At 42.9% G+C, this 24,273-nt stretch overlaps 1 protein-coding gene across 7 annotated transcripts; it reads left to right on the top strand.

Moving 5' to 3' along the window:
• Positions 1 to 1,083: 1,083 nt before the first annotated feature.
• On the top strand, positions 1,084 to 24,084 carry sorbs3 (sorbin and SH3 domain containing 3). Of its 7 annotated transcripts, XR_015116619.1 has the most exons (22): positions 1,084 to 1,141; positions 8,505 to 8,582; positions 9,289 to 9,462; positions 9,621 to 9,693; positions 9,787 to 9,920; positions 10,068 to 10,131; positions 11,652 to 11,690; positions 11,767 to 11,854; positions 13,598 to 13,709; positions 15,053 to 15,106; positions 15,209 to 15,316; positions 15,942 to 15,997; positions 17,541 to 17,611; positions 18,113 to 18,174; positions 18,278 to 18,324; positions 19,304 to 19,418; positions 19,519 to 19,644; positions 21,083 to 21,595; positions 21,723 to 21,826; positions 21,912 to 22,018; positions 22,740 to 22,913; positions 23,322 to 24,083. XR_015116619.1 is itself a non-coding variant. In XM_086207187.1 (21 exons), the coding sequence occupies exons 2-21, from the start codon at positions 8,571 to 8,573 to the stop codon at positions 22,799 to 22,801; spliced, it is 2,118 nt and encodes a 705-aa protein (XP_086063313.1). In that variant the 5' UTR covers positions 1,084 to 1,141; positions 8,505 to 8,570; the 3' UTR covers positions 22,802 to 24,084. The 7 variants fall into 7 exon arrangements, 6 of the variants coding, with proteins under 6 accessions (XP_086063313.1, XP_086063316.1, XP_086063314.1 ...); XM_086207187.1 differs by having other exon boundaries at positions 18,116 to 18,174; positions 22,740 to 24,084; XM_086207190.1 differs by having other exon boundaries at positions 21,083 to 21,184; positions 22,740 to 24,084.
• The last annotated feature ends 189 nt before the right edge of the window (positions 24,085 to 24,273 follow it).

Genomic DNA, 24,273 nt, shown 5'->3' with positions numbered 1-24,273 from the left:
GGAAGCTGGAAATAAGCCTGATGCAGAGAGTCTTTCTAATTGGGAGAAATCCAATTAAGACTCGATTAATTAATTAACATCAAGGATACACGAATGGAATCAAATGTGCAACCATTATTTCTTTACTCATTAGGACAAACTACCTTTCACAAATTTATTCAAAGTGCCCCATTAGAGGTGTTTGGCGACAAGTCCCAGAACCAATGTGAAAATGGAAGATAAAAAAGTGACCTTTGGTTTCTGATTTGGCAGCCAAGCTGTTAAATATTTATCTTGGATGGCAGCGCTGACAGCACCTTCTGGACTCAGAGTGCGAGACTCCAGCAGGCATCGGCAGACACGGGGATGAACACCTCAGTGCAAGGAATCACACAAATGTACATCTCAGATGCTTAACAGTTGCAGGGTCTGCTGGAATGACACTTATTAAAGAAAGCAGTAGCACTCTGCAGCAAGGCTTTCCTCATAGAGGAACAGAACATGGAAATGCTGACACATCGCTAAGGCCTTGAAGTATCTCAGTTCATATGTGTGTGTGTATGCCTTAATGTACATGTATCTGTGGATGTATTTGCAGTTTCATGTTTTTTAAATGTGCATACAGACACAAGTTTACCATCTGGTTCCCAGACTCAGCCTTCCCAGCCCAGGCTTTCTTTTGAGCTCAGTATGATGGTGACACACAACATGTAAGGTCCCAAGACAGTGCATACAATTACAATATGTGTAATTGCCTCATCTTTCCATGCGAGTACAACAGTGAAGGGCGGTACCACAGTGTGCCTAGGCCTGTATGGGACTCTCTATTATTTCCAGCTGTGGATGGAAACTATTACTGAGCTCTGTCTCCCTGATGAGCTCTACAGTGTGTGCTCACACACACACACACACACACGCTCACGCCTACGGACACCCAGTCAAAGATTCAGACCCACGCTGAAACATTCTCCACAGATAAAAGACTGGCTAGATAAAGACGGAGTGGGGAGGGAGAGAGGGGGAGGAAGAGAGAAAAAGAGAGAGAGAGAGAGAGAGAGAGAGAGAGAGAGAGAAGAGCAGCAGTTGTTCCCTCCTCCTTTTCCATTCACTTCCTCCCTTCCTGCACTGGAGAGACCTCTCACTGCTGCGTCTGCACTCGCTTGTAAGTACTAAACAACTTGTGCTGCCACTTCACATCTTGACTAGATCACAAGGAAGACAATATTAATCTCTCAAGAAAGAGAAACTATCTGCCATCATCAGGAAGTTTTGATTTCTGTGAGGGACACAGATTGGAGCATCATGTTGTTGCAGTCTTCATGGTCTGTTGATGATTGCAGTGTCTTTTTGTGACACTTTTCCCCCCTCCATGAGTGTTTTTACAGACAAGGCAAGCCTGAGCAGGACTCCTGTAGATTGACTGCTTCAGATGATGGTTCTCATCAGGCCTCTGCCCAAAAGTTGAAAACACTGTGGCTTTGGTTGTTGTTTTAGCCTGAAATATTTGAGTGTGTGCAGATTTCGCCATAAGATATGTACCAAAACCACTTGTTTATTCATTCATATGGATCAACTCATGGAGCATCCACAGAGGTGCAGGTCTCGTGAGGATTAGTCCTCATCAGTCTGCAATGTGAACCCCACTTCTGAGCAGAAAAATTGTTGTTTATGGTTAAAATAAACTCTGTTGTAGATGTTTGTTCTCAGAGACATTCCACAAGTGCTACCTCAAGTGACCCGTACAGAATGATTTCCAGACTTTGATTTCTGTCCTCTGCGTCTACAGTGATGACTTCATATCTCTCCATCTTTATCTTGACGATAACATGATTTGTTTTTTCAGAGCAGAGAGAAGGCGGCGGGTTAAAATAGACCAGACTTTTATGAAATGACAGATATATGTCATGGGAATATTCACTCGCTGGAATCTGTGGCTGTTTTAATGAGCATCATGACTGCTCTGCGTGTGATAGGCGGGGCCTTACGGCATGGTGAGAATCTTCTGGAGTTCATTCACCGCTGTGATGGAGTGAGGTGAAAGATCACGCGTCTTTCCTCCCATTGCATTCTGAAAATGTAATAAAATGGCATGGTGGGGAGGGTGACGCCTCGTGTTTGTGTAGTAAAGACAATGTGAACAAGGCCAAAGCTGCAATCGTCTCTTGCATGATTACCTCATTTAGAGTGACAGGGTGTTAGATGTGGTCACAGCGGGGAGAAAGTTCTCTCTGGTTCCATTATGAAGGAGCCTGGACCTGAAACCTGCACAGCAGCCATGCTTGCCCCTCAGGTTCAACAGCTCAACTGTTTGGCAAAAACAACCCAGTACGGAGTAGAAGCGGTAAGTGGATATTTGAGCTCGAGCTAGCCAGACCACTGAATTATTAAAAAGTGCTGAGTCCTTCGGTTCCAACTTGGAACTAAACACACAAGGACAAACCAACTTGACTGATGACTTAGTCCCATCCTGAGTTTATTCCTGTAGATCTCCAGAGATTGAAGTGCATGATTGTCAGCCGGTAACTGGATAACTCACCTGCAGCACGGACCTAGACTGCCATAGACTGCCAACACTAACCTGTCAGCACAGTCATTTTCAGGTTTGAATTCATTGGCAAGAACAAGCGGGCAAACTGGAAATCTTAGTTTTATTCGTGGAGAGTTGCAAGAGTTGAACATAGACTTCATTCCTTTTTGACCACACAGCATCCTGCCAGACACATTCAAATCAGGAATCGGAACGCTGATTTCCTTATTCAACACATCCAACAGTCCTGCTGGTGTTTGTGTGCTGCTGAAACACAGAGAGAGCTACTACTCTGTCCCTGGCCTTCACACACTCAAACACACTCATAAAAAAAGAAGAAAGCAAGTCACCGTGTCTGGGAGGTGGAGGTGATGGACTATTTGCATCCTCCTTTGGTCAACCCCAGGCTGTGAAATATCACCTTATTACAACAATAGGGCTTCTCCACACAGAGAGAGCGAGAGAGAGGTGCCCCGGACTGACAAGCCAAGAGCAGGGGTGCCTTTTGAACAGGGCCGAGAGGGTTGCTATGGCGATATTTGTCAACTGGGAAGTCCTCTGCAGAGGCAGGGCGAGGGCTGGGAGAGAAGAGAGAGAAAGAGAGGGGAGAGAATGTGATGAGTTCATGAGCAAGAGAGAGAGAAAGAGTGAGGAGGGAAAGTCTGAAGCGAGGTTCACATGCACAGCGGAGGCCAGCTGACGGAGGTGTGAGTTTACTTGTTGGTGCCATATTGAAGGTGAGTACACTGTTTTCTGTGGGAGCTCAGATTAGACGCATCTCTATCTGGAATTTAAACATTGTGGTTGTACGTCTATTTTGCAATGTATTTCTAAGGTTGGGAAACCTGTCTGACATCTCTGAGCTGACATGTTGCTCCACAGGATTAGTGCCCAATAAAGAGAGGGATGTTATTGACATGCTTCTTTACACACACACACACACACACACACACACACACACACACACACACACACACACACACACACACACACACACACACACACACACATCAAATCTGTGCAGTTTTAATGTTGCAAAAGAGTTTTTAGAGAAGTTGAGGTGAGAGCAGAGAGCAAGAGGGTACCGTGTTTCCCAACGTGTCATCCCTCATTGCCCTGCCCAGTGGGTGCGTGTACAGTGACACACACACACTGTGATGTAATCATGCGTTCTTTGAGAATATTTTCCCATCCTGGTCAAGATAGCCAGTTTAATGGCTCCAGGATGGTCCGAGCATCACTGCGGGGACCCCTCACTGTCAGGGTGATTTCCTCAGCTGCCTCTGATCCCCTTTGTGATATTACTGAAGGTCTGGCTGTCAGGACTCATATCCCACACTGCAGTTAGCTTTGAGTATGCAACATGACAGCCATGAGAATGTGTGAGATTTTTCCTCTCTCTGCCGTGGTGTGTTTTCTCATGCAGGTTCAATCACTTTGACAAATCCACTCATTTTCTTGATGATTTTCATACCTGACAAACTGGACAGGCTCAGTGTGATTTACTGCCTCTCAGCTCCTCCTGGGAACACAGCTTAGTATTGACAAAAAACACACACACACACACACACACACACACACACACAAACACTCCTGCTGCTCATACTGGAGGAGGACCATACAAGGAGGTGAAACACTCCCGTCCTGATAAATGTGTGTATCCCCCAATAACCGCATATCATAAACTTGCAGCTCCAGGCCCTTGTAAGGGCTATGTCGGTGTTAGCGCGGGAGAGCAGCATGGAGCGTGATCAACCTCGCAGGACCTCTGACATTCTCACATAACAGCAACATGACGCATTTAATATACTTATAAGTAAATGTTTATTAAATCTCTAAATGTGTTTTCAATTTAAAAGGCAGGATTTCTTCAGTTTCATAGCCCTGTTTGGTTTATGACATGGACATGTGAAGTTTTTCAGTGCAGGTGATAAATCTAATTCAGAGATTGTACAATATCAGAAAGAGTATTTAAGGTCAAATAAAAGTCACCCAAACAGTGTAACCACCTTATGCACATAGTGAGCTCATGTTTTGGCCAGGTTTCTTCCTGAACGTAAGCTGGCCTTACGTCCATTCATCAGCACTGGTATGGAGTCAATGATTAACATTTGCTCGCCAACCTGCCTGCACACAGTGGCAGACAACACTTGTGTTAATGAATGGAGATCCATTCCCAAGTGACAGTCTCTTCACATTCTCCACCATCACTTGCTTACACACATGATTTATGGACAAGATTCTCCCTTCTACCACAAATCATTGCCTTCCTGATGGTGCGCCGACAGGTCGTAGAGGTTCATGGGTCAGTTATTCATGAGGCCGTGTGTGGTCACCTTGACAGCCTTGTTCTTAGAGAGAACAATGCCAGAAAGCTCTGCATGTGATGGAGAAGGAGGTCACCAGAGGGCAAGCCAGTCACAGAGAGAAGTGATCATCACATCCTTCTATGGAAGTGAAAAGTGGAAGGTGATGTCTGAGTGTTAGTTAAAAAAAAAAAAAAAGACTTCATTGCAGGTGTATTTGTCATCTGTTGGCCATGTTATTAATGAAAAAAATATTTTTAAGGGGTAGCTTAATTCTCTCTATGGTAGTTTGACTAATGTCGTGCTGATATTTCCCTATTCACGGCTGTGGAAACATTCCCATTGTGCTTAACAGGAATCACAGGGGTGTGGTGAAGTTCAGTGACCTTGTAGCTGCTGAGTAGGTCTGCTCTGGCTCAGCAGCTTCAGATAATAGTCCAGTTCCTCATCCGCTTATGTTGGATGAAAGGGAGAAGAAAAAAGTGCTTCCTTGAAGAAACTTGCTTTTGTATATCACGTAGAATAAAAGCTTTGTCATTCGATGAAGTCAGTAGAGCAGATTCTACAGACTCCCCTGCTGGTTACATAGTTTAACATCTGGCCCAGTGCTTCCAGGGACCGGATGAGTTTCCCGTGGACAGATTTCCACACTACAACCCCAAGATTCTCATTTTGTATGTCCTCAGTTACCCCAAGACACACTGTGAATACTACATGAGTACATTGTTGGTCTGTAACTATGAAGCAGCTTAAAGCTGCATGTCTGGGATCCAAGAAGTATATCAGCGGCACGTATGGCTTCAGCTGCTATGCACCTGGACATTTTATTGCTGTGTTTTCTCTTTGTGTTTTCTCTTCCATCCCAAAATGGATCCAGCAGCGATAATGCACATCTCACCTAGCGGGGGTTTCACTTTTACTGTGTTTGCCTTTGCTCTTGAGTCTCAGTAATTACAGAAAAATGCTCAGATTAAACTCAGAGAGAGGCAGACGGCTGCACATTTTTAGGTTAGAATTGGATTTTTCCTTATTAGGTAGGATTGTTTGATGCTCTTGAGGGGGAAATGCGTGCAGCGCTTGAGGATTTCAGCTGGATGTTTATCCTCAGAGAATTGTTGGGCTTACTCATCCTGATGCTACATCGATGAGCCAGGCTTTTAAAGGTCAGTTCCAATCCTAACAGTTTATTTACACAAAATCAAGGCCCCTGATAAACGAGAGTTCACAGTTCTTTTCACATTCTTCTTGTCACTACATCCCATCTCATCCCATCATGCTTAACTATTATTGCAATGCAGCGTGTGTTCCTTCCTCACCATGATGACAAACAGAGGCCAGCTGTCTCGGACTCATCGAGGTTTGAATGTCAGCAGTGTGGAAGCTCTTTGTTTGCTCTTCAGCGGTTCTGAATTCAACATGCCAGTGTGGAGACAGTATTTGCTGCAAATGCCATTGTATTACTCATATTTGGTCATCAGTGTCATGGCTGTCTGTTTAGGCAAAAGCTGCTTCTTGCTGTTATTTGTTTATGAAGCTTCTGTGCATGTCTGCCTGTTGGACAGATAATGAAGGGGCTGTGATTGCCCTGGACCATGAAAGGTCATCCATCAAAACAGCGGTAATGACATTGTTGTAGACACAATCCTCCGGTTCCCATTATTTGTTGTTATGTAATGTAGTTTATTGAGCGTAGATGAGTCAAATGGTGACATTGATGGGAGGTAGACAGGAACATTGACTCTGTCAGCATAAGGACTCTGCACTGTCTCCTAATAGTCAGACACAGAGTGGATACAGTTTTCTTACTCCCGACCACAATGATTATAATACTGAGCTGGAAATGCCACATGGAAATCTCATCAGGGTAAATTGTGTTGGGCAACTCTATCTGTTGTAGCCACGCCCACATATGGTTGATATTTGCAAAACCGCAGTTTGCACAGAAAAAAGATTTGAGTATTGACCCTGTTGTTGATCTGTTTTCTCCATAAATTTAATGTGCTTTTTTTTTTTTTTTTAACCGCATTAGGGTAATTCTAAAATAAATGACTTGGACTCGGGATGCAGAGCAGCACAGTAGCTGCGGTCGCCATGCCAACTGTGTTATTATGAGCCTATTGGCCACTGTACATAAAAGCCTCTCTGCCTCGTGCAGAAGCGGAAACAGGCCCCCCCCCCCCCCCCCCCCCCATCTTTGATGTTGCAGCCCTAATCTGTTTTTCTGAGGTGCGATTGATAAGGGGCTGGCCTGTGCCTTCTCCATCACAGCCCCTCAAGCTCAGCTTATTACGGCTTAGTATGACTGGGACGCGCTGGGCAGCCATGTGAGTCACTCTCATTGTTTGGGTGGGTTTTTCCACAGTAACAGGGAATAGTGGGTGATGCTAACTTTCCTTCAGTGGGATGGGATCATGGAACGGTGTCAAATCCTGCCTGGATGTTAGATGTGATTGATGAGAGAGTGGCTTTGTTGAACATCACAAACATGGCTTGCAGAACTCCTAAGACAAAATAATGGATTTATAACCCTTCAAGCCTATCAGCCACAGTGAATAAAGAAGTCCTACATGAGTGAATTGTTAGAACATGATCTGCTCTCCGGTTTGAGGTGGTCAAGGCTCTGTGATGTCACTTATTTCCGTTAGGCAATCTGAGTTTTACAACACTCAGCAGTTGTGGTGTTCTTGCTCCTCCACCAATACATGTTTTCAATGACACTTGACCGTTAGTTTGTCTGCCAGCAGGATTATACAAAAAATATTAGCTTGATTTTTTTAGAGGAGTGTTTTTTGGGCCAAAGAAACAGCCATTTAATTTTGAGGCAGATTAGGCATAGTGCCCCCTAGTGACAACAGGAGATGATGTGGCTCTTTACACTGTGATGTATTTGTCCTGGTGGGTTGACCAGATCCATTTCAGAACTGGTCGGAATGTCAGACTGTGAGTTTTTGTGCAGTGAGGCGGACAATATCTCCATAGACCATGAAACTAATGGACCTGGACTCTGCGTATGCAAATCTAATCCAAACTTCATAGTTATAACTATCTTTGATAATTGTGATGTAACAATGTACATTAAAATCACACTGTATCGTCTTCAACTGATGTATAGCAACAGAAAATACAGTAAGTGCGTGTTCTCTAGCGCTACCAAGTGGACACAGAAAGTGATAAACTGTATGCACCACAGCACATGCATTAGTCTGCTCCTACCTGCAAAATCTAAATACAATCAAGTCTCAACATTGTCTCGTTCCATGGAACTGTCACACGCTGCAACGTGGGCAGGACAGGAGCTGTATCTGCTCATCAGTGCTTGTAATACACTGGGAGGCATGTGCTCTTTCAGTGCCAAGGTGTTTAAACCTGAACTTTGTTTTTCACTTACTTGATGGCATACATTTATGTATGTAATTTCATGTTAAAGGGAAATACTCTTCATGAGAAAAATAGCATCATGGGAACCAGCACACTTCTTGATAAAAGAAGTTGGTTGAAACTGTTTTGTTGCAGAATTGTTTCCTCTCTCAATGATGTTTGATACAAAGATGAATTAAAGTCACATCATCTTCTTAACGTGACGGCAGTGTGTGTATCGGTCGCCTGGTGTGCTACCAATATTGCATCTACTCTGGAAATATTTCGTTGATAATGAGGGAGAAAATTCACATTCGCATTTTACTGCCGTGCAGGTGCTCTGGAAGCTGGGCGCTGCAATTTAACAACTACCACACGAGCGAGAGAAGACAACAGATCACATGAAGTCTCAGGTAAATGTCTTCCAATTAGACACAAGGTTGACTTACATTTGTCTCCAATAAGCAAAAGCCAGGAAAGCAGTCACATCAGTCAGTCTTGTCTGGTGTCACAACATGTCTTGGTGAAGGACAGAGGTAACAGTTCCAGAGGGGCTTTCCCATGACCCCAGTTACACCCAGAGGGGACACGAGCGTCAACACTTAAGATGTTTCTCAATCGAAGAGTTAGGTCGGCCATCATTTGCGTCTGTAAACGATCACCATGGAGACTGCTAGACTACAGCTATCCTTGTTGGACTGAGGTTGACATCAGTGACCCCTTCCCAACCTCTCTGCCCCAGTCCCCCCCCCCCCGGCTGCAGAATAGGCAGGCCTGGTGAATAGGGAGTTAATGGGTTCATAATGGTCCTCTCCTATTTCAGTGCCCCTTCTCTGCAACTTGAATGAGGTCTTTCTGCAGTTGTGGCAAGAGAGATGATGAAGTGGGTGGAACACAACTTCCCACTGGTCCTGCTTTAAATAAATTAGGGGCCTTTTCATCTGAGGCTCCCCTACAGAGGCCAGTTATTGTCTGGGGAATAATTCGGCTGCAAACATGTTCACATGACATCCCATAGAGAGCGATGTTTACGAAGAGCCAACAGGACGACATGACAGGAGCAAAGTTCATGCATTGTTTTTGTTCATCCATATTTCTCATTTCCTCTTTTTGTGGCAGTGTGTAGAAGAAGTTCGCAATCCAAATGGCTTCTCTGAGGGGCCTCGGGCTCCCTTAGGTCAGCAAATCCTAACTTCCCCAGAACTGACCCAAGAGGTGGTCATCTCCCCGGGACTCCCCACTCCTCCGCTCAGCCCGTACCGCTCTGCAAGGCTGCCATCTGGAGAGTTCAGGGTAAGAACAGAAATGGCCTTGAGGTTCAACGCTTAGGTTGAGGAGGACAAGTGCTCCTCCCTGTGGAAGCATGGTGCATCACATGCTCCACATCCCGCCAAGTTACTGTTCAATGAAGCTGTTTGTATTCAGACTGATGAGTCAAATTCTTTCTGAAGGTGTCAGAGGTTAATGGAGGTGGCCAAGCAGCGCTCAGCTTCGGCTCATACTACGGTCCCTCACAATCATATGGTAATTGGTAACTCTTTTCAGAAAACAGACTCACTCGTAGAGTAATATGTTGCATTAATGGAAAACCCCTGTTGTTGTAATGCTGTATCTCAGGGGGGCTTACCAATGGCGGCCAGGCCTCTGCCACCCTACCACGCAGCTGGACCCCCACCAGGGAGGAAAGACTCATCAAATTCTCAGGAATTGGCCCTGTGGATGAGACAGGGATGCCCATCGCCTCCAGATCAGTAAGACAGACCTCATGTTGCGTCTTTGATAACCTGATGAAGATTGCATCGTCCTCTGTTGATATGAGCTGAACTGCAGCTGATGTGTTACATTTCTCAAACCCAACCTCTGTTTACCTTCTGCACCTCTCTTTTTTCTGTTACCAGAGTGTGAACAAGCCCAGAGACTGGTACAAGAGCATGTTCAGACAGATTCACAGGAGGCCAGAGGGTAAGAACGCTCCTCCTCCTCCTGCTGCTGTTCTTCCTCTTACCCTCTCACTCTGCTGAATTCCTCTCCTCAGGTACAACAGAGGTAATCCAGCAAACACATTAAAATATGATGAAAGAACCCTGAAATTTTAGATTATTAGCTCTGACAATAATCCCACATTTTACCCAGCCCCTCCCACATCTAGCTGCTCATTTGTCTCTGTTACCAGTTGTGCAACAGAAGCAAGTCCCCTGTTATTTGTGATGATGTCAGCTGGATCACCGGAGAAATCAGCGCTGTCAGAACTAATCAGCCAGAACCTGCACCTCAATTTGTCTTTGAACACACACAAACAAATGGTTAAAGCAAGCTTTCATAGTTTCAGGAACGTATTTAAGAAAAGGGCAGTGCTGACAACAGTAACACTCTGTTTACATGTCTCAGTGTCAGACTGAGCAGAACTCTGAAGCCAGACCTCTGACCAAGACCAGACGCTCGTCTCACGTTATTCCAGTTGTAGCTAGTTACCAATTTCTCTTGGAATTGATTTTAAAAGTTTAGTCATTAATTATAGACTTTGTGCGGCCACTGCCAGAGTACACAAACACCTTCCTGGCCAAATTATCCCTCAAATCAGCTCACTGAGGCATGCCAGTTGTTCCAGGGTCCAAGTTAAGGACAGAGGGTGATCGAGTACTTAAAGTAACGTCACTCCGGCTCTAGAACACTCTTCCATCGGTGTTCGGTTGCTTTTAAATCTCATCTGAAGACACATTTTTATAGACTTTGTTTTTCACCTGACAACTACTAGACAACTAGTGTGCTGATTTTTTGCTGTTTTAAATAATTCTACTTGCTCACTGATCACGCCTCTGTGCTGGCCGAGGGTCGAAGACATTTCATCTATGACATTCTTGTTAATGTGACATCTCAGGAACACCGCGAGAACATTTCTTCAAGTGTGACAAAACATCCACTCAGATGCAACAATCAGTTTTAAAGATTTTAATGCTCAAAGGTCAATGTCCTGTAACACATTGTGGAGACATGTAGTGATGATACTGTCTTTGAATCATCATACTCTACTTTCTTGTTTTAAGTTTATCTTTATTTTTTCACTTGTCTTTATCTTGGTATATAGTCTTATAATTTGATTATGATTATGATTATAATTTGATTATGATTATGATTATGATTAGGGCAGCATGGTAGTACTAGATACTCTAAATTGACCTTAGGCGTGGCTGTGAGTGTGAATGGTTGTCCGTCTCTATGTGTTGGCCTTGCGATGGACTGGCGACCCGACCCATCCAGGGTGAACCCCGCCTTACGCTTGAAAGCTGCTGGGATAGGCTCCGCCCCCCACGACCCTTTACAGGATAAGCAGTATAAAAGGGATTGATGGATGGATTATGGTTATGATTATTACAGAGAAAGTGTTGAAGAAATGTACAAGTGATGATGAATTTCTTGTCCTATTACCGGACTGAATGATCTGGTAAAAAAAAAAAAAAAAGTATCTGTGGTACATTTTTCAGAGTCTGAGATGGAGGAATCAGAGAAGTGGTCAGATGAACGTAAGTGAACTGGTCCATATTGTTGCCTTGCTGTGTTACATGATGAGTTTTTACCCACAACTGCACGGATCCACAGGGCTCCCGTTACCAACAAGGACCGAGCTAAATAGCAAAGCAGACGAGACCCTCTTCAGACTGACACCACACGGAGCCCTACCAGACTGGTGAGTTACAGGGATGCAGTTTAGCTCAGCGTATCCCAGCATGCACTGGAGAGCCGGCAGGCACATTTCTAGTCCATCTCATAGCACGCACAGACAGACTGAGAGTCGATCACATTTACAGCTTCAGACAAGCTCATAAAGTCTTGAGTCAACCTGAGTAGAATATTGTCACTGTTTGCAGGAGTACTGAAGCCTCTTCTCACTCTAGGTGGCCATTTTTAAACACTTGGCCCTTTCCTTTCATTCAGACCAAGTCAGTTTGTTTAACAATAAAACAACATAGAAAACTTCTAAATCTAACCCACTTCAGACCAGATCAGATCCATATTTAATACAAAATGTCTCTTTCCATGCATAAAAAGACAATGATTTAATGTACACACTCAGCAACATATCTCAAATGTTTATGTGGCCCAGTGAAGGGTCCTGAGTCCTACTTTTCAACCTGGACCCCATCTTGTCTGGGTCACGTAAACCAGCTCAGGTTGTTATTGTCTGACAACATAATTTAAAGGAATCTAATAAGATAAAAAAAACTTTTTTTTCTCTCATTGGAACACTCAATAACGGGCTAACACATTTCCAGGAGTGACAAAACAAAAGACAAATCTGGCTAAAACGGCTCACATTAAATATGTAGTTTGTGTATCTTTAACAAGAGCTGCATGTTTTAAATTCATTTATTAGATTATAGTCTTTTCATAATGTTTGCTCAGTATTTTTGTAGAAGCTGTAACATATCAGCATAAACAAAAATAAGCATAGGTATATATATAGAGAAGCAAAGAAACAAAAAATAAAAGGTGTAGGTTCATTTAGGCAGACCTTCCACAAAACAAATACTGCTGTCATATATATATATATATATATATATATATATATATATATATATATATATATATATATATATTAATCAGTATCTACAGAACAGGGGTCTTTGAGTCTTGTTCCTGGTTTGAGGGAGAACCCCTGACGCTTGCCAACATTCCCAGATCCTTCCAGATTACAGGAACAAAATGTACAAACTTCAAAGAAAGAAACTGGAGATGAGAGAAAGATTATAATGAGATATGTTGAACATTTCCTCTCTTATTTTGGATTAGACTGTTCTATACTGGGCATAAATACTATAACTACAGTATATGAATGCTGTTGATGTTTTCTCCAGAATTCTGGTAGCATCACATGGGTTTCAGATTTTTTTATAAATGGAATCACTTTTTGAACCAAACATAAATACATAGTGTTGCTGTTTTCTAAAACTAAAAATCTTCACCTACAATCTATTAACCAAAATACCTTTTGTCGTTACCTTGCTGTTAATTCGGAAGCACATTTTAACCTGGTCACATTGAGCAAGACATACTTGTATACAGAATATACAGTGAATGGAGTCACACTCAAGAACTCCAGAGCTCGCTGGATAATTTTGATATGCTGATGCAGTCAAGCAGCACCTGATTACTCATCCTGGCTGTGGAGGAGGACCTCTGATAGACATTCATGAATTTATTAGTAACATCAGCAGATGAAGAGAATACAAGCCAAGAGCAGTGGAGGGAAACATGTGGGATGGACAAGTTTGGATTTGTTGTTGCAGGTTCTTACAATGAAGCCATGATTAAGTTGCTGTCCATGTTCTGTGTGTGTGTGTGTGTGTGTGTGTGTGTGTGTGTGTGTGTGTGTGTGTGTGTGTGTGTGTGTGTGTGTGTGTGTGTGTGTGTGTGTGGTGTTGTGTTTCAGGAGCAAGGATGTAGATAAGCTGTCAGACCCGGGAAAGCAGCTCCCTCAGCCAAAGAGCATTTTCGACTTTGAGCCCGGAAAGAACACTGTCTCTGAAGAAAGCCACAACCAGGTAACTGCTCTCTGTCTGTCTGTCTCTCTGTCTGTCTGTCTCTCTGTCTGTCTGTCTCTCTCTCTCTCTCTCACACACACACACACACACACACACACACACACACACACACACACACACACGCTCAACCTCCAGGTTTATCCAATAGTTTGTTTTAAACTGTAGGATCCTTTGTACTGCCTGGCTCTGACTATGCAGCTTGAGAACAAGCGTGAGGATGGGCACCTTTTCTTCCAGGATTATAACCTAAGTCCTCATATTTCATCTTCTCACGCAACCTAAAGTGTAACTCCAGATTTCAACTGCTGCACCAGATGTGTAATAGACTTCAGTAGAATAGATTTCATTTGCTTGAGTGTCTTTTTCAAACATGTCAGCATTTCTATTGGCACTTAAATCAGGTGTTGTAGTGAAACCCTTAAAAAGTGAGGTGTACTGTTGTTTTGTTGGATTTTTCAGTGGATTCTGTGCTCCTGCACATCATTGGGCAGCTCTTTATATACTCTGGATTCACCCCTGCTGTGTTTTAACATCCCCGAAGAATTCTTTTTTGTGACAATGTCCAAGATCTGGTGCATATTGTGTGTGCCATGTGTGTGCACTTGTGAGGAAAAGGAATCTTTGTTTCCTTCCCCCTGCGGGAGCTGAGGTGTCTTGTGATCCGCATTATGGTGTTAACCTCTTGTGGTGTGTGTAATAGCTCACAGCATGGCGACTTATTTCCTTTCCCCTTTATGACTGTGATTTAATGTTGTATCCCATTGGACAGCGTTTCAAAAACCAAACCATATCAGGTGTTTTTCTGCTCCACGGTGACATGATAGTCTGGGATTGTAACAGGGAGGATTGAGGGGAGGTCTTGGCCTGCAGAGAGACATTCAGCCAGCAGCAGGAGAGGGTCTTTCGCTCTTAGACAACCAGCCTTTTATAGTTCTCAAATTCAAGAGGAGATTGCAAAAGTGGTTTTGGCTTGTTAAATCAAGTACATCGTAGTAAGGAAAGGAGTAATGGGGAGATTTTGCCTTTGCTGGTATCTTGGCATCCAACCAGTCTTCATAGTACTGTTTGACAAACTCTAATTGGTGTAAACGCAAGAGTTACATTGAATATTTTGCAGCTTTGGCTTCAAGGTAAAATGACCTGTCTTTGCTCCGATGTTTATTTAATATATTTTATGAATCGTGATCTAAAATGACATGGTTGTTGCCGCAGGTCTGTGTTGCATTAGATCTTAACGGGTTAAACTTTTACAGCATTTTTAACTTGCTGTTTAAATTGAGGTAAGTTTAGTAACAGTGTTAAGCCCAAAGCAGTTTCAGTTCAGTGTTCTTTTGTCCTTCCAGGTTCTACTGTTGCCAAAGAGGCAGCCCCAGAAGCCCAAGTCTCCATCGATTGAGGTGAGCAGCTTCAACAGGCTTTTCTTCACATTCAAAAAGGGACATGAGCTCCACAGTCTCCTTGTACTAGTGTCTTAATGTCGCTCCATCGTTTGGGCTCAGGCCAGTCTGGTCTCTGAGCTGAGCCGCTTTGAGGCTGAGCTGGACTTGGAGATCCAGGGTCTGGAGAGGAGACTATCACAGAAGAAACAGCGTCGAGGCCGGGGTGAGGTACTGAGCCCCCCATCTTGACTCTCTGTGCTGCAGCATCCATCCCTCCCACCCCCACCCCCACCCCCACCCCCCCCCCCCCCCCACACGTAGCGGAATCTTCAACTGCCAGCACCCTCACTCCTCTGCTCCCAGTGAAGACCGTGAGCTCCTGCTTGCTAGCTTTGACCGTGTTTGCTGTGTTTCCTCTGTGACCTGGACCACCGCTCCGGAACCGCCTGCCTGCCTTGCTCTTTGATTGATCCGCTATACCACCTGCCTGCAAATGCCCCCCCCCCCTTACAAATATACATCTGGCTGTCAAAATAGATACTCAAATCCCATAAAACCTCTCATAGAAATCAGTTTTTGTGATTAGAAGACCTCCTTTTCAACGCCACATTGCTTCTTTATGGATGGACTTGGATGCTTTTCCTGATTCTTGTGTGATTACGACTGCTGGAACTGGACTGTAATCACAGACAGATCATGAGTGGTGTCTGATTGTAGCTCAAGGAGCATAGGACCCAGGGGATGTCTCTCTCCTCTGGGAGTGGTCAGCACCTCCACTTTGTCTCAGTTGTAGAGAGATTTCCTCCAAAGGCTGGAGGAAGCAAACTGTGTAAAAAGTTCACTCTACTTCCAGGAGGCCAGGGCCAGGGATCCAGTGACCGCTGCAAAGACCAGGACCAATAACTACAGGTCAGTGACATCATTAGAGCAGAAAACGGTTTGTTGCGAGTAATATCCAGCAGATTAGAACTTTATTGACCCTCCGTTTTTCTACAGAACTTTGTTTGTTTGTGAAGGGATTTTCCAACAGTGTGCTGTAATTATTTTGTAGGTCAAAGTTAAAGAGGACAGAGTACATCCAGATTCATCATTAAACTTATTAAAATAGCTATCAGGAGTGGCTGTGACCAAATAAATATGTGTTTATTGGTACTTGTTGCCGTTTTCAAAGCAGTTTTACTATTATTTTTGATAGTTTGCAGTGATCTGTCCTTACAACTGTGCAAAACACGGTGTAATGGACCTCTGAGATATCTGCAAGAAGAGATGAAAGCCATTAGATATAAATATTGTACATATAAATATTACCTCCATGATTTTATTTTGTTATCCTTTTTTGAATTTTTTTTATAAGTCATTGTCCATTTTTAGAATGTGATTTTTGACACAAAACAGAACTCACACATTGCAAAATACAGAGAAGTATGTCTGCACACATTCTCTAAAAATGATGAGGACAATGAATGTTTCTGTGTGATCTGTAAGGGCTTAGAAAGCCCTTGCACTCATGAAATGTTGCTTTTCCTTCAAAAAAGTTATTTGTTGGAAGCAGACTTACTCTTCTGTACTTGCTTATATGAGAGATTTTTTACCTTGTTTTTTAAAAAAAAAAAGTTTAATCATTTGATTGACCTGAAAGTAGAAAACAGCAGGGGAGGTTAGCGGCTAGTCGACCGTCACATAACAGACCTCCCCTGAGTACAACAGCCAACCTCGTCACCTTCATGAATTTTACCTCACCAGGTAACTGAGTTGTAGTTTACCTGCTCGCTGCTTCCTGCTGTTTCGTGAGAAGCTGCGTCATGATTGGACGGAGCAGCTGACAACACTTCACAGGGGAGGTGAACTTGAACAAATCCAGCGTTTGTAACTTCAGACAGCAGACAGCATTCCACATATCTCACCATGTGTGTAATACATTCTTGGACGATTCTCGCTGCTGTTTGCTAAGTTGAGTTCACAGAGGTTTAACCTTTTCAGCCTCGGTGCGTTAAGAGGGAGTTATTATTTTTAAAGAGCCTGTTGCTAAGGAGTTAAAACATAGTGTAAAGGCTGTTTTTTGTGCTTCCTGTCTCAGAGACATGTTGTTTTGCTTTGGGCTTCAGTTAAACACCCTGGTAAACAAAAGAAGACTGTCTGGAAATATGCAAATGAGTTAAAATGAAGGCAGACGGCAGAGTTTGGATTGGATTATAACTCTGAATCAACAGGACCCGTGATACTGATCATCATGAATGAGCGATGATATCAGCTCCAAACATCATATAAACAATGAGATCAGGAGTCACACTGAGTATGATGACCAGTGTCTGAGGCCAGATGTGTCATAAATTTGTAGGAAACTGAGACTGTTTATTTCTTTGTGATGTCAGTGCAAACCCTCATCCTAACTAGCCAGTATGGTGACAGTAATACAAACATATATATCACATATTTCTCTGCTTTGTTTCAGCAATCCATCAGAATCTAAACAACCGATCCATCACTCTGCTGGCACGTCATCGGCCTCCACTCCTCCGTATGGTAAAGGCATTTTGACTGCACAACTCACATGCATGTTATGATCCTCTCCGTCATGATGTTAATAACTCACTTTGGTACAAGTCGATCATGAGTTCTGCTCCTGGAACCCACCTACAAACCACAAGACACTCTCAATAGGCAGGCCGGTCATTTAATCACTAATTGATGAAAGCCTTTAGTAATTTAATATGCTGATGGTCCCATGATACACTTTCTTTGCCTTTGATATTCAAACATTTGAAGGAGATGGATGGAAAGCTTTAGCAGCATGTTTTTCTTTTGAAGCAGAAGGAGCTGTAGATGGGTGGGGAGGAAACACAGTAAAAAAGGAAGTGGACTTCGGAAGACCTGGTTGAGATTAGCTTGATCCAAGTGTTATTTCTGGAAATGAGTCTGGAGAGAATTTTAAGATCCTTTTCTGAGCTAGCTGGTTAGCTTGCAACTGCCATTGCTCATTTCAGCCTCGACTCATGTGGTTACGTACTTCACTTTGTTCAACAGTAGAGCGCCTTTCTCCTGCAAATGACACCATGGAGCTGTCGCCTAAGAAAGAGGAGAAGAAGGTATGATTTTATCGAAAATGTTTTTCAGCTGTGACATATTTACTGGGGGATTCTGAATTTTAACAAATTCGCTTAAATATTAAGAGTATATTTCTTTCTCCAGATGAAAGCAGCACGTGTCAAGTTCAATTTCCAGGCTCAGTCACCAAAGTGAGTAATAAATAACCAACTTCCTTAACATATATCTTTACATTATATATCTATATATATCTATATCTATATATATAGATATAGATATAGATCTATAAGATATGATCAATATTACATTATATCGCCAGATCCCTAAGTGAAATAATCTTCATGATTTAATTTAGAAAAATCTAAGGCACTTTTGTAAATGCCCTCTTTAAACCTGAGGGTTTTCTGAAAAACTTAAATTGTCAAGATTCACCAAAATCTTTATAGTATTTCTCTGCCTCTGTACCAGATAGAAACATGAAATAAAAACCCCAAAAGCTTTGACCTTTGGCTTCCATGCAAAATGACTTACCTTTGCATTCATCATCATTAAATATTTAAAAAGTAAATCAAACACCAAATCTAGATTGGTTAAGGTGATTCTTCACCCAAAAGGTGTTTTTTGAGTTTCAGGTACTCACAAACAGACATCTTGAGCTCAGGAAGATGGATTTCCCCCTGCGTTACTATTATGTGACCCCAGAATGCAGACAGAGGCAGCTACTTATATTTAACTGCAGGCTGATGGAGACTGACATGCAAACCTATCCAAAAACCTTCACAAAGTCTTGAGTGCATCATCTGTTATGATCCCCACATGCTGCCCAATGTTCAGTAATGATTTCGGCTGAATTTTGCTCGATTGTTGCTCAAATCAGTGAGAGTATGGCTGCATAAAGAGGATGTTGATTATACTGCAAGATGCGCTTGAGAGTTTTTAAAAGGACATTTTTTGGTAGTTTTGCTGTTGTTAGCTGACAGTAGCATTAGCCTGAAACTAAACGTGTCTTGCTGTTTTTAAATTCATGAGTCACACAGAGGTCTTGCAGAGGCTCTGCTTGAGGCACTTGATTGTGAGTTCTTGAAAGGCAAAATACATCGAAATCTGAACTTGCATCCCTTGGCTCTGATTTTTACCAGTGTCTCTCCTGGGGTGTACTTCTCTCCTCAGGGAGCTCATGCTGCAGAAAGGTGAAATCGTGTACATTCACAGGCAGGTTGATGCCAACTGGTTTGAAGGAGAGCATCATGGCAGAGCCGGCATTTTCCCTACAACATATGTAGAGGTACTTTTCTTTACGTCACTCATTTGCTGGTGTATTTCTATGATAATTGTCAAAGGAACGTGTTGCACTCTCTTACATCTCTTTACTCTGTCCTTCCTAGATACTGCCACCCTCAGAGAAGCCCACGCCTATAAAGCCTCCCACTCTTCAGGTGCTGGACTACGGAGAAGCTGTGGCTCTCTATAACTTTAATGCTGACCTTCCAGTTGAGCTTTCTTTTCGAAAAGTGAGTATTCATGTGTCACTGTGAATGCTGCACTGGACAAAGTGTTTTTTTGTTCCCTCACTGAACCCCTGAGGACGTCAGTACTGCATTAGGAAAATATGATTATTTGCATTCTTGCTGGGATTTAGATGATAAGATCAACTACCAGACTACTCTTATCTCTGTGTGTCTAAAACTTCTGCCAACTTGAAACCAGTTTATGATCAGATGGAGTTTTCAAAGATAAAACAGAAAAGTGTCGGAGATTAAAAAAATCAGAGCTCAGCCTCAGCTTGTAAACAAGCCGGAAAATATTGTTGTTGGCCACAGTCGTGGATTTAGATGTAAATTTTAATAACTGCGAAGAGTGTATTTAGACTTAAAGTGTTACTTATATGTCTCAGTAGGATTTACACAAACTTGCTGATGGCTGCAACTGATCTCTCTGTAAAATCAGCTGATTCTGACCGCTGCTGCTCGTGTCTTGGATCAGATCGCATCAGCCCAGCTGCCTGTGTGTCAAAGAGGAGATGTTCTATTATAACACTGCTGTTGGTTTATTAAACACTCCAGTGGGTTAGACCCAAAATACATTCCATATCTGCTGAAACATTATGATCAGTCTCAGTCCAGACCTCTCGGATCGTCTGGGTCAGCTCTGCTTTCTGTCGCCAGAAACTCAAACAAAACAAACATGGAGAAGTAGCGTTCAATTTTCACGCGCCGCATATCTGGAAAAACTCCCAGAAAGCTGGAGGTCTGCTTCACATCTAAGCCATTTTAGAACTATTTCCCATGCCTTTTGTTGAAACCAGTCTGGGACAATTTATTCATTTTTCATACTGGTTTTGGACCATTACAGAGTCAGAGCCTTTCTACTCCCCAGGACATCACACGCTGAAATATACGTCAGAGACCCTGTTTACTAGACAGCAAAGTGTGTTGCACTTTGTCCTTTTTGCAGTCAATGTAAAACCTGAAAATAAACTCACTAAAACATGTGAACTCCTGTTGAAATCTACCTTAAAAAAAAAAACAGTATTTTTTTTAGGATTGCAGTAATGGAGGATTTATGTTTCCTGGCTGTCCATCAGTAATGTACGTCTAGGTCAAAGGTCAAGGTCACTCGGACGGACAAACATTGGAGAGGCGTACAACCACACTGTGGTATTTCTAGTTGATCGTATTGTCAGTATGACCGAGGGTGTCAATCTCAAAGATTTTTACAGCTAGTTAATTATGAATATTATCAAATAAATACAGTAAAATATTAAGTTGAATTTTGAATCGTTACAATGTGCTACAGCATCAATTTCGGCAGAGTGGACCTTTTTACAGTAGCAGTAGACTTGATTGATGACTTAGATGATCATCGGCTGTTAAAACTTATTTACCATGTATAGTGTATTTATTATTGTATGTTTCAGTTTGTGTTACTCTCTTCAATGATTCTCCTCAGGGTGAGGTGATCAGTATAACCAGGTGCGTTGATGACAAGTGGTTGGAGGGGAGGATCTCAGGGACCAGTAGGAGCGGCCTCTTCCCTGCCAACTATGTTCAGGTCAACAAGATGCCCCGCACCAAATACTCCACGGACGACTACTCACCGAGGCCCATGTCCCCTCTGTCCCCTGGACCCCTGAGTCCAGGGCGCCCTCTCCACTCCCCCTGCCTGCGGTCACCAGCTTCCCCTTTCACCCCCACGTCCCTCAGCCCCCAACCTGACAACTCCACCCTGAAGTCATCTTCACCTATATCTTACACAGCTTCACAGTCACGTTCCCCCACACAGACGCTTGTATCAAAAGAAACAGCCAACTGGTGGCCACAGAGTACCTCCAAAACTACTTCACTTAGCAACCACACCGCTGGGACACACTCCGCTAACCAGAGAGCCTCTCAGTCACCAGCATCTGCCCTCAGAGCAGGACCTTCCACCGTGAACACTCCCAGATACACTGGCCCCTCACAGGTTGGCCCTCACTGCCTCACTTAGACACTGCTCCCTGCATGTCCACCACTGTGCTGTGTGCCTGTGATGATGTGGCATCAGCTCTTCCCTCATCGCACCTTACATCAGATCTCCTTTTTCTTTTCAGGCTGCAACAACAAACCAGAAAACTCCATCTAGCCCACACACCAACTCGCTCCCATCAGCACAAGTGCCAAACAACGCCGCTTCCACGATGGTGGCATGTCAGCCGTACGTCCAGCGCTAGTCCTCAGTCTTTCACTGCTGAGGAACTCTTTCATCTCTCCTGAAACTGTTTTGCTTTTTTCTGTTTTAGATACAAAGCTGTTTACAACTACAAACCACAAAATTCAGATGAGCTGGAGCTTAGAGAAGGAGACATTGTGCAAGTTATGGAGAAATGTGACGATGGTTGGTTTGTAGGTGAGGAGGAATTTCATTTTAACATCACAACAAATCATCTTTTTTTCTACAGTCTATTTCCTAAGCAGAGGAGATGGTGCGCAGATGGGTGACAAAGGAAAAACTTGAAAACTTGTTCAAGTTTTTGTTTACTCAGAGCAACCAGACAAGCTTCAGCACAACTTAGCATCACTTTGTCTCTGGATATCCTCCTTTGGTGGTTTGTTGATGGTGTTGGAGAGCGCTGTTCAGCTAATCAATTCAGATCTTCCTTATTGGTTCATTTGAGGTGAATCCTGGTTACTGTGAGCGCCAGAATTTGTTCACATCAGAGTCACACTCCTCAAACCACTCTGACATCTTGTGCTCTGGATGAACTCCATTCATGACTTAACCTATGAGTTGAATCCAGAAAAGTAGTTTTATTTAATGTGAGAGAAAATAAAAAGGCTTGTGTTCCTGCTGATACTTCATAAGCAAACCACAGATCATCAATTATATCCATTATGTTAAAGTAATTGTATGTTATTTTAAAACTGCAGACTGACACAATGATTAAAGCATTCACTTTAAATACCAAACATCTTGTGTTATGTCAGTTCTCCCTCTAGTGGACGTTAAGAAACATTGCAGGCATTCACTCTGTTGCTCTGTGCATTGATTTACTTTTAAAATACATACCTGTATTGATTTGTTGTACGGTTTGTCATGTGATCCAAACATGCTCTTCTCTCCTCCGCAGGTACGTCAGAACGGACTCGTGCTTTTGGGACTTTTCCTGGGAATTATGTGGCGCCAGTTTGACTTCCTGCTTGGCCACATTCGCTTGGACTCACTACCAGCTCACACCAGCGTTTCTTGATCCTTTCACCCACCACTCTCAAACCTGCCTCGGGCAGGGCTGCATGTTCATGAGGTGAAGACAGAAGCATTAAATGGTTTCTTGCCTCACCTCCCTGCATGAGTGCATGTGTGTGTTGCACTGGCCCTTTGGTGTTTTCACACACGCACGGACACACACACACACACACACACACACACACGCACAAACATACACACACATCACTTGAGTGGAAAGACTGAATGCTGATGATACTGTTTCAGATGCAAAGAATTGAGTGTTTTGTTCCATAACTACTTGCAGCTGCAGGAAATTTGCATTCCTTCCTAGTGACTGTTCCGTCTACAGTCCTGCTACAGTGTGATTTTACTTTTTGTCAGCACACTGCCATCACCAACCACTGCTGGGGATTTTGAATTAGGGTGGCACTGGTTTCTGGTATTTTGCTGGATGATTAATGTTGCCATAAAATGTCTTCCCCAGATTTTCCTCCAGATCTTTGAAAATTCCCTCGGCAAGTTTGAGGAAACCACACGGCCATCTTTGAATGTTCTGAAGGTAGAAAGCAAGGGCTCTGATATGTTATGATACGTTTACCGCCTTAATTAAATTGCATTCTGTACTGTAATGGAACTTCTGAAATGCAAACATTTATAAGTTGAAAAAGATCAAGGGTATCAAGGTAAAAAGCTCCGCAGCAAACTTGTGAATTTAAAATGATGCATAATGTGCCAAACCATGTCCAAAGCAGAACTCTACATTAACCCCCCCCCTCCCCCCCCGTGTCTTTGCTCTGTTTGCTACCACTGCTTTTAGAGTCTCTTCTCTGCTTATGGGGGTTAACATTTTCATTTTGACAGCAGGATTAAAAAAACAAACAGCTTTACTCATGCAAGGGGAACCAGGTGGAACCAGTTTAACACCAATTAGCTATACTGAAGCCATCTGCAATCATATGATATAGTCATGATGTCACTGTAAAAAAAAAAAGTAAAAGAACCATGTGTAGTCAATACCGATAATGATTGTACGGACTGCAACCTTTTATCAAAATGGAAAGTATAATATATATTTGCTCATGAAATAATGTACCTCGTGTATGGTACGCAGCTTTTTATAAGCTATTAAACATTACAGTGATACAGAATGAAGCTTGCATTTGTGTTCTTGGATATAAATATTAAGTGTGCATGCAAACACACTCAAGGTAAGGCTACGATCTTCTTGTAAAATGACCATAAATGAAATGGATGGTGGATTTTGTAATAAATTTTATGAGGTGTAACAAATGCATTGTGTTACAGCAAGAGTTTTACCCTCTTTACTTAGAGTGGAAATTATACATGTAGAGAAAGTCATCACCTTTAACTTTTACTCTTGTTTTCCTGGGGGGCGGGGGGCGGGGGGGGGGCTCTTGCCTTTTGCCAGGCAGTCA

This window comes from Aulostomus chinensis, chromosome 6 (assembly GCF_037954235.1).
Source record: "Aulostomus chinensis isolate RoL2024-O1b breed Wild chromosome 6, RoL_Achi_v1.0, whole genome shotgun sequence".
Classification (NCBI taxonomy): Eukaryota; Metazoa; Chordata; class Actinopteri; order Syngnathiformes; family Aulostomidae; genus Aulostomus; species Aulostomus chinensis.
This window is presented reverse-complemented; position numbering and strand designations above follow the sequence as displayed.

What these genes read in the sequence shown, in the direction of transcription:
- sorbs3 (XM_086207185.1), top strand. An exon ending in TTGAGCTTTCTTTTCGAAAA is followed by an intron (nt 19,645 to 21,082) that starts GTGAGTATTCAT and finishes GATTCTCCTCAG; the next exon opens with GGTGAGGTGATCAGTATAAC. An exon ending in ACGATGGTGGCATGTCAGCC is followed by an intron (nt 21,827 to 21,911) that starts GTACGTCCAGCG and finishes TTTCTGTTTTAG; the next exon opens with ATACAAAGCTGTTTACAACT.